Below are 9,670 nucleotides of genomic sequence, written 5' to 3' on the forward strand. Positions count from 1 at the left end.
CATCTCCCCCCCCACACATCCGCCGGCGGGCTTGAGGGGACGGGGCCAGGCCTGGGTAGGCCTCGGTAGGCCCCGGTGTGTCCCCCCCCACCTCGCCGTGAGACCCGGGGGGGGTCCCAGCCGGGCAGAGGTTCACGGGTGGCCTCGGTTGGGACGGGCCCGTCCTCAGAGGCTCGGCCTCGGGGGGGGGAAGGGGGGGGCGGGGGCCCCGGGCCGGTACCCCGGGGGTAAGCTCCGTCTGGCCTGGTCCTCCCTGCGGCCTGGTCCCCCCTGTGGGCTCGTCCTCCCTGCGGCCTGGTCCCCCCTGTGGGCTCGTCCTCCCTGCGGCCTGGTCCCCCCTGTGGGCTGGTCCTCCCTGCGGCCTGGTCCCCCCTGTGGGCTCGTCCTCCCTGCGGCCTGGTCCCCCCTGTGGGCTCGTCCTCCCCACTGCCTGGTCCCCCCGGCCTTGAGCATCAACCCGTTAATGAAGGCACAAGCCATAATTGTCCCTAATCTTGACATCCTCACTGAGCTCTTTGACCCCGTCTGGGTCCCACAAGTCTGTTGGGTTCCCTCCAGCTGCTGACCCCCCCAAGGAGGGGGCAGAAGCGCAGCCCGAGCTCAGTCCCTGCTGGGGAGCCTGGAGGTTGTTCCTGGTGGGCTCCTGACCCCTGGCCAATCCATCACCCCCCCAGCTCCTGGCCGTGCCCTGTGCGGACACTGGAAGCTCCCACGTCGGCCCCCCTCGTCATGAGGTGATGGAAGGGCCGGGTTGTGTTCCTACAATCTGGGCCAGGTTTTATTCCCACAAAAGGTGTCAGGGGGTAGGAACGTCCCCGTTTCCATCCAGCCACCAGGCCCAGAGCTCCCCAGGCCCATGGAAACGGCGCCAGGAGAAGGGGATTGCCAAAATTCCCTCATTTCTGTGGTAGAACAGAGGTTTTAAATAGTTCTGGAGAATCCCCCGACTCTAAGAGCAGGTTGGAGAAGTACCCAGAGGTGCCCGAATCCCTCTCCCAGCGTTCCCGGAGCAGGTTTCCCAATAGGAATCCTGTGCCCCGGCCGGTTGCCGGGAGCTTTGTGGCGAGTGGCTGCTGCCACCGGGTGGCCGTCGGTCCCCGCTGCAGCTGCGCGGACCTTCCCGAGTTCAGATTTTCATTTACGTGATAATTTACCCGGCCTCTATTTTGTTCATATTCCCCTTTTTTTCTTTTTTTTTAGCGCGGTTTCCAGAGCGAGCAAAACACGCTTCGTGTTTGCGGGTGGAGGGAAACGCAGAAAGACAGATTAATTTAATGAAGATGAATTAAGACTTTGCATCTTTTTCTACTGAAATATTTTTAACCCGCTTCTGCCTTTTCGTGTCTTTTTTATTTCCCCCCCCCCCGTTGGTGCAGGTGCTCCTTCCCAGCTCCCTCCTGGCCGGAGGGAGCAGTGGGCTTGGGGGCTGCAGCTTTTTTTTGGAGCCCTGGCTGCTTTCTGTGACAAGGTGTGCTGCGTCGTGACAGGAACGGGCTTTTTAAAGCCCTTTGAGCCCCCTTGGCACATTCCTTCGAGGCTTTTTCTCGCCTTTTTCTCAAATATTTAAAGAGTTGGGGCCGTTTTGTTTTTTTTTTTTTTGGCGGCTGTGCTTTAGTAGGGTTTGCAGCTGTGAAGGAGCTTTAATAGAATTTACAGCTGGGCTGAAGGAGCCCCTCTCTTAAAATAACCATCGCAGCTTCGTGATTGGGGAGAATGTGCCTCCCACGAGTTGCTTTGTCTGTAGCTGTGAAGGCTCCGGAGTGAGAGGGGAGGACACGAGCCAGCCCCAAACTTTTGTACGCGGTTAAATAGGAAGCATAATCCTGTGCTTGGGGCCTGGAGATGTGAAGGAGAGGATTTGGATCTTGGTTTTTTTTTTTCTGCTTTGCTGATGATTCGCTTTCTGCTCTGGGTTTTAATCTGCCGAGTGTTTTTTCTCCATCAGTAAAACGGGAATAGGAAAATCTCAGCGTGTTTTGAGATCATTAAGGGATGGGTTTGGGGAAACTTTATGCACTTTTTAATGCTTCCAAAGATCTAAAGGGTGGGTTGAGGGAGGATGGAGCCGGACTCTTCTCAGTGGTTCCCAGTGACAGGACGAGGGGCAACGGGCACAAGCTGGACCATGGGAAGTTCTACTCAAATACAAGGAAGAACTTCTTTGGGGTGAGGGTGGCAGAGCCCTGGCAGAGGCTGCCCAGGGAGGGTGTGGAGTCCCAAACCTGGAGATCTTCAAGCCCCGCCTGGATGCTCCTGAGTGATGTGCTCTGGGCAGCCCTGCTTTGGCAGGGCAGTTGGACTGGATGATCTCTAGAAGGTCCCTTCCAACTCCGACAACTCCATGATTCCATAAAGGGCTGGATGGGAAAGCCAGCAGGTGGGGAACGGCGCAGGATACGGTGTGGTTGGAACCCAGCGAGAGCTGCGGGTCCTTTTGTTTCGCAAACTGAGCAGCGGTTGGTGACGGGGGAGCCCACGGAAGGAAGGCGTTATCGGAAAAAAAGCGGCGTAACCGATGCCGCCCGCCGTTGGTGGCGCCGGGCCAGGCCTTCTCATCGCTGGCTCCCAGAATATACGGTGGGGAAAGCAGTGAGACTCCCCCAAAAGGGGTTTAAGTCTCACCCTTGTGGTTTGCAGGGAAGAGGTGGACGAGAGCCACCTCAGCGTGTGCAATTCACAGGGAAGCCCTCCCTCCGGAGACCGGGACCCCGGCCAAAATATTGGAAAACTGCCAGTGGCGATGGAAGGGGAAATGGTGTGAGTGTCACGTCCTGGAGATGCTCCCTCTGATCAGTGGGAGGGGTGGGGGGATGCCTGGTGTGTCTGAGAAGACACCTCAGCCTTGCTCTGCTGGAGCTTGTGGGTTTGGTGCCGTGGAGGCAGCCCGGTCTCAGCTTCCCAGGGGCAAACAGCAGGCAGGGAGCAGGAGAGAGGAGGGAACGTGCCTGGCAGTGCCCAGCCGGCTGCAGGACCCGGTCAGCAAACTGCTTACACGGGTGTTACCCTCAGAGCCCACACTTTCATTCTGTCTCTGTTCCAAAAAATGAAAAAAAAAAGGTTTAAATTCCATCCAGCACATGGAAACTGGAATGTGCGTGGAGACACTTGGTGTTTCTGCTGAGGCGGCCGCTGAGCCCGTCTGCTTCTGGTATTTACACTGGCCCAGTAAGAGATGAGCTGAAAGCACATGTTACAACCTCTCTCTGCATCCTGGCCAAGGTTAAAAAGTCAGAGAAGTTGTTTTTTTTTTTAATAGGAACAGTATCAAAAAGGTCTTCTGCATCAGCTTCCCAGGGGCAAACAGCAGGCAGGGAGCAGGAGAGAGGAGGGAACGTGCCTGGCAGTGCCCAGCCGGCTGCAGGACCCGGTCAGCAAACTGCTTACACGGGTGTTACCCTCAGAGCCCACACTTTCATTCTGTCTCTGTTCCAAAAAATGAAAAAAAAAAGGTTTAAATTCCATCCAGCACATGGAAACTGGAATGTGCGTGGAGACACTTGGTGTTTCTGCTGAGGCGGCCGCTGAGCCCGTCTGCTTCTGGTATTTACACTGGCCCAGTAAGAGATGAGCTGAAAGCACATGTTACAACCTCTCGCTGCATCCTGGCCAAGGTTAAAAAGTCAGAGAAGTTGTTTTTTTTTTTAATAGGAACAGTATCAAAAAGGTCTTCTGCATCATCTCCCTGCTCTGCGATCTCTTTCAGAAATGACTTTCTTCTTCACAGCCCTTTGAAGTGCCTGATAGTAAATAAAAGCACGTAATTTACCAACGTGGCTGAAACCAGAAATATCTTTCTGTGTCTGTCCTCTCTGTTTATCAATTCAGGTTTCCAAAGGCGGAGGGAGAAGTTCCCTGGCATCGGTGACCTACTGAGGCATCTCTGGAGCTCAGGATGGAGCTGGTGAGGGGGCAGGACCCCCACCTGCGAGAGGTCGTGTGGTTTGCGGTGTGTGGCAGAGCCCTGACACTTCTGCTGCAGGTAAGTCCCCTCTTCCTCAGCCAAAGACACCGTGACATCTCTTGTTTGCTGCTCCCAGGCTTCTCTCTTCTCTCCTGCCTCCTGCACCGTGAGCGAGCTGGTTCTGCTGGAGTGGGGAATCATCTTCTCCTTTGGAGAACCAGCTGCATCCAGGGAGGCAGGTTGCTGCAAAGTAAAATTACACAGACTTCCTTGTAACTTGCTGTGTTTTCCTGCTGCTGTTGCAAGGCTGAAGTCTCTGCTTATCTGCAGAAAGGCAACAATAACCTCCTCCTCCACATTCCTCCCCAGTCTCATGTCCAGAGATGTCCTTCTCTGAGCGTGGGGTTGCTCACTCCATCCTACCTGCGCATACCCTTGTGGCCAAGAAGGCCAGTGGCATCCTGGGGGGCATCAGGAAGAGTGTGACCAGCAGGTCGAGAGAATTCATTCTGCCCCTCTGCTCTGCCCTGGGGAGGCCTCATCTGGAGCACTGGGGCCAGTTCTGGGCTCCCCAGTTCAAGAAGGACAGGGAACTGCTGGAGAGGGTACAGCAGAGGCTACAGAGATGATGAGGGGCCTGGTGCAGATTAAATACTTCCGTAACGTGGGAGTGAACGATACTGGGAATAAGTCAAGCCTCTTGGGATAGTTCAGTTCTTGTGTGTCCCACCCCTGTACTAAGTTTAAGAGAAAGGAAAACGTAAAAATATATACGTAAGTATATACAGGCTGTAGAGGGTACAGCAAAGGGCTACAAAGATGTTGAGAGAACATCTTTCTTATGAGGAGAGGCTGAGGGACTTAGGACTTTTTAGTCTGGAGAAGAGAAAGCTGAGGGGGGATCTGATCAATGCCTATAAATACTTAAAGGGTGCGTGTCAGGAGGATGGGGCTGGACTTTTTTCAGTGGTGCCCAGGGACAGGACAAGAGGAAATGGGCACAAACTTGAACATAGGAAGTTCCATCTTCACTTTGAGGGTGGCAGAGCCCTGGAAGAGGCTGCCCAGGGAGGTGGTGGAGTCTCCTTCTCTGGAGACATTCAAACCCCACCTGGACACGTTCCTGTGCGACCTGCTCTGGGTGGACCTGCTTTGGCAGGGGGTTGGAGGAGATGATCTCCAGAGGTCCCTTCCAACCCTGTGTGATTCTGTGATTCTGTACTGAGAGAGCCAGGGACTCTGAAACAAAACCAGCCTGAGAAAGCTCTTCAGCCCCAGGCCACCAGCCAGCTGGCAGGTTGTGGCAGCCCCGGTCACCGCTGGGGTAGGAACCATTCGCTGAGATGAAAGACTCCGTGTTACGGGTGCCAGGGCCCCGCTTAGACCAGATGTGTGCTCCGTGGCAAAACGGCGGCTTTTAGTGTGTCTTTTAGTCCCAATTTGTTCAGTGTGGCCTCTTTTCCCTGCCAACGCCGCATGTGTTGCAGGGGACTCATCCCAAGCCACATGTAGTTAGGCCACACAATTTACCAGCCGAGGTTTTTTTAATTTTGGTGGTTTTTTTAAACATATTTTCATTTGGAATTACATTGCGACGCATTAAGTGGCGTGCCTCTTATCTCAGGAGCTTTCTGGGGTTTTCTCTCACCTTTTAAAATGTGGCCAGCACCACAAGCTCCCGCAGAGAGACGTGTGTGTTCTGCTTGACCCCCTTCCAGAAAACGAACCCCTCAGTGTTCGAGGGGTTGCAGAGGTGATGGAGTGATCTAGAGACTAGAGAGGGGGCCTGGGGATTGGCTGTTGTCTTCTGTAGGAGTTTGCTATGGAAAAATGCTTTTTCCTGGTTCTGTTTCTTTTCCCTTGTACATCAGCTGGGACAATAATGCCAATCTGAGCAGAATGGGAGGCTCAGCCATGCTGCTGAGGTACCCAGTGCTGTGTACACAGTTAGATCTGCCCAAGCATGGTGCTGAGCAGCCTTTCTCTGCCAGTTCTGGGAGGATTCCTGCTGGATATAGAATCATAGAATCACAGAATGATTCAAGTTGGAAGGGACCTTAAAGATCATCCAGTTCCAACCCCCCTGCCCTGGGCAGGGACACCTCCCACCAGCCTCACACCAAAGAATTTCGTCCCCAAATCTCATCTTAATCTCCCCTCTTTCGGTTTAAAACTGTTACCTATCTTCCAGAGGTTTATTCAGTTCAGGTGTAAATACCTCAAAAGACTGTATTTGCACCTTTTCACAGCCTTACAGGTGTCCTCCTTGCACAGCCCCTCAACCTGGCTTCTGTGCTGCTCCTGGCCCTTTCTTTGAAACCCAGGAGTCCTCCTCCTGCTTGGAGCTTTCGCTAAGCTACAAGAAGATCCCTGATAGACTCCCATCCTCTTTTTCCAGGCTCTGTTTAACCTCCTGATCCCGGATCACGCCGCGGATGCCTTCTCTCCCCCTCGCCTGCCCGAGCCTGGCCCCTGGGACCTGCTGGTGGAGCGGTTGCTGGGTGGCCTCTCGCGCTGGGATGCGGAGCATTTCCTCTTCATCGCCGAGCGGGGCTACCTCTACGAGCACAACTGTGCCTTCTTCCCACTCTACCCCCTGGCCCTGCGTGCCCTGGCCGAGGGGGCTTTCTGGCCCTTCCAGGGGCTGCTACGGCTGCGAAGCCGCCTCCTGCTTTCGGCCGTGCTTCTTAATTCTCTTTTTTCCACCCTGGCAGCCTCTGCCCTGTATCAGCTGGGCTGCGTCGTGCTGCGTTGTCACAGGGTGGCTTTCCTCGCTGCCCTTCTCTTCTCTCTCAGCCCTGCCAACGTATTTATGGCAGCTGCTTACTCGGAGAGCATGTTTGCCTTCCTGGCTTTCAGTGCCATGTGGCAACTGGAGAAGGGGCAGAGCTGGCTCAGCGGACTGCTCTTCTCCCTCGCTTCTGGGGTGCGTGCCAACGGGCTTATTAATGCTGGCTTCTTCCTCTACTCCCGCGGTAAATGCTTTGCCCTCCAGCTCCAGGGGGGCTCGGGGGCAGTAAAGAAGCTCCCTCCCTTGTGGAAGCAACTCCTGAGCGTGGCATCTTCAGCAGTCTTGATGTGTGCTGGGATTTTTCTGCCTTTTACTTTATTTCAGTATTATGCCTACGTGAGGTTCTGCGGTGCTGGCACCGGCCTGGAGCCACCTGTCCCCAAGCCACTGCTGCAGCTGGCTCTGGACAAGGGCTATCGTCTGGTGGCCACCGATGGGGATAAGCCCCCTTGGTGCTCCCAGCGATTCCCCGTGGTCTATTCCTATGTTCAAGACGTTTACTGGAATGTGGGCTTCCTAAGGTACTTTGAGCTCAAACAGATCCCAAATTTCTTGCTTGCTTTGCCTGTCACGCTCCTGGGCTCTTGGGCTGCCTGGACCTATGTCGTTGCAAACCCCCGGCACTGCCTAACTCTTGGTCTAGAGAGAAGAAAGAGCGAAGAAGAGGGTAAACCAAGAGCTGGATTTTGCTGCCCGGCTGTCTTCGTGTACGTGGTCCATGCCACGGTCCTGCTGGCCTTTGGATTCTTCTGCATGCACGTGCAGGTGGGACCTTCACAGCAACACATTTCTTATGATTTCTTAAGAGAGTTTCTATGATTTCCTAAGAGAGTTTCCAAAACCAGTTAATTCTTCTCTGCCGGAGAGTTCCCAAAGAGATCATCCCAGGGACTCGGTGCGAGGAGGACATGGGGACAGGGATCAAAGGGTCTGCCTGGTCTTGGTGGTGTTTGACGTGGGCTTGAGGCCAGGTTTGCCAAACCCTGTGAGTCAGCTGTTGTGGGACAAGGGTCCTGGATCATTGTCACGTTGGGCCAAGCTTAATGGGTGGCAATTAGAGCATCCAGCGCCTGTCACCAGCCCCAGCAAAGTGTGTGAAGGTCTATTTAGGACACAGCAAGTGGCACTAAAGGTTGGGCGCCTGTCACCAGCCTCTGCAAAGGGTGTGAAGGTCTATTTAGGACACAGCAAGTGGCACTAAAGGTTGGGGGTTCCAGTGACAAAATAATTGAAGGGTAGATTCAAATCTCTCCTGAGCTGGACGGTGATGAGGATTCCACTGAGATGGTGACAATTATTTACAGTGTTTGTCCAAAACCTGGGGACCACTTGATTGCTTACGCAAACATCTTAATGAAGGAAGCAGGATGAGCTGTGAGGTGTTTCATTCCCGTGGAATTAATCCTAGCACCAGGAATTGGGGCTGTATTTAAATCCTCTTTCTCAGTGTTCAGTCTGAGGTGGATGGATGGCTCCTTCCATCCTCGGGACTGGGGTTGGTGACAGTTGGAAACCTGCACTTTGTGTGATTCTTGTTTTGCTTGTCATCTTCAGGTGCTGACCCGCTTCCTCGGCTCCTCCTCTCCCATCCTCTACTGGTTTTCTGCTCACCTCCTTCAAGAACACGAACCTCTGCTCTGGAGCGAAGGGACCCATCCTCAAACCTCAGCACCTCACTCCGAGAAGCCTCTTCGAGGTAGATCTCCAGGTTCCTGGGGGAAGGAGCCTTTGGAAAACCCCCTCCTGAGGCTGCTGCTGAACTGTGGGTTACTCACCCCCCTCGGCAAATGTGTCCTGGGATTCTTTGTGACCTACTGGCTGCTGGGACTGATCCTGCACTGCAACTTCTTGCCGTGGACGTAGCCGGGGGGGTGTTGGTGCAGACGGGTCGTGGGGCAGCAGCGCTGCTCAGAACTGACACTTGCTCCTGCTAAAAAAGCCTGATGTCTCTGTAAGGATGCTGTTGGGTGTAATGAAGGTGTCACTCCTCAGTTAGGTACCGAGCTGTCACCGCCTGGCTGTGTCTGTGTCCTCTTTGCTGTCGTGCTGCAGCATCCTGCCCCTCTCTGCTCTCACTCCTAGGCCAAAATTCCCTTAAGCTTCCCGGGATGGGGAATTCCTCCCGGTTCCTCCGTCCTCTGGGGATGTGCTGCCACCGAGATGGTGCTTATGGCACAGATCAGCATCCCAGAATCATGGAATTGTTGGAGTTGGAAGGGACCTTCTAGAGACCATCCAGTCCAACCCCCCTGCCAAAGCAGGGCTGCCCAGAGCACATCACTCAGGAGCATCCAGGTGGGGCTTGGAGATCTCCAGATTTGGGACTCCACACCCTCCCTGGGCAGCCTCTGCCAGGGCTCTGCCACCCTCACCCCAAACAAGTTCTGCCTCACATTGGAGTGGAACTTCCCATGGTCCAGCTTGTGCCCGTTGCCCCTCGTCCTGTCACTGGGAACCACTGAGAAGAGTCTGGCTCCATCCTCCCTCAACCCACCCTTTAGATCCTTGGAAGCATGAAGAAGGTCTCCCCTCAGCCTTCTCTTCTCCAGGCTCAGGAGCCCCAGCTCTCTCAGCCTTTCCCCATCAGGGAGATGCTCCAATCCCTCCATCACCTCTCTTGCCCTTTGCTGGACTCTCTCCAGCAGTTCCCTGTCCCCTGATGGGGCAGGGAGGCTCCTGCTGCTTTGCTTGAGCCGCTGGGACCCCCCCGGTTCTTCTGGGACCCCCCCGGTGCTGCTCAAACCCCCCCCCCGGTGCTGCTCAGACCCCCTGGTGCAGCTTGGACCCCCCCGCCCCGGGTGCTGCTCAGACCCCACCCGGTGCTGTTGGGACCCCCCTGGTGCTTCTGGGACCCCCCCGGTGCTGCTAAGCCCCCACCGATGTGGCTGGGACCCCCCCGGTGCTGCTCAGATCCCCCCCGGTGAGGCTGGGATCCCCCCGGTGCTGCTCAAACTCCCCCCCGGTGCGCCTGGGACCCC

General features: G+C 55.2%; 1 protein-coding gene across 1 annotated transcript; it reads left to right on the plus strand.

The window, feature by feature from the left end:
* Positions 1-3,661: 3,661 nt before the first annotated feature.
* On the plus strand, positions 3,662-8,684 carry PIGV (phosphatidylinositol glycan anchor biosynthesis class V). Its single transcript, XM_014948674.1, has 3 exons — positions 3,662-3,979; positions 6,300-7,457; positions 8,247-8,684. The coding sequence occupies exons 1-3, from the start codon at positions 3,893-3,895 to the stop codon at positions 8,553-8,555; spliced, it is 1,554 nt and encodes a 517-aa protein (XP_014804160.1). The 5' UTR covers positions 3,662-3,892; the 3' UTR covers positions 8,556-8,684.
* Positions 8,685-9,670: the final 986 nt, after the last annotated feature.

This window comes from Calidris pugnax, unplaced genomic scaffold (genome assembly GCF_001431845.1).
Source record: "Calidris pugnax isolate Ruff unplaced genomic scaffold, ASM143184v1 scaffold162, whole genome shotgun sequence".
Classification (NCBI taxonomy): Eukaryota; Metazoa; Chordata; class Aves; order Charadriiformes; family Scolopacidae; genus Calidris; species Calidris pugnax.

Excerpts from the sequence above, each read along its gene's own strand:
- PIGV (XM_014948674.1), top strand. The coding sequence starts at position 3,893 with ATGGAGCTGGTGAGGGGGCAGGACCCCCACCTGCGAGAGGTCGTGTGG. Across the intron at positions 3,980-6,299 it reads CCCTGACACTTCTGCTGCAG|GCTCTGTTTAACCTCCTGAT; the intron begins GTAAGTCCCCTC and ends CTCTTTTTCCAG. Across the intron at positions 7,458-8,246 it reads TCTTCTGCATGCACGTGCAG|GTGCTGACCCGCTTCCTCGG; the intron begins GTGGGACCTTCA and ends TGTCATCTTCAG.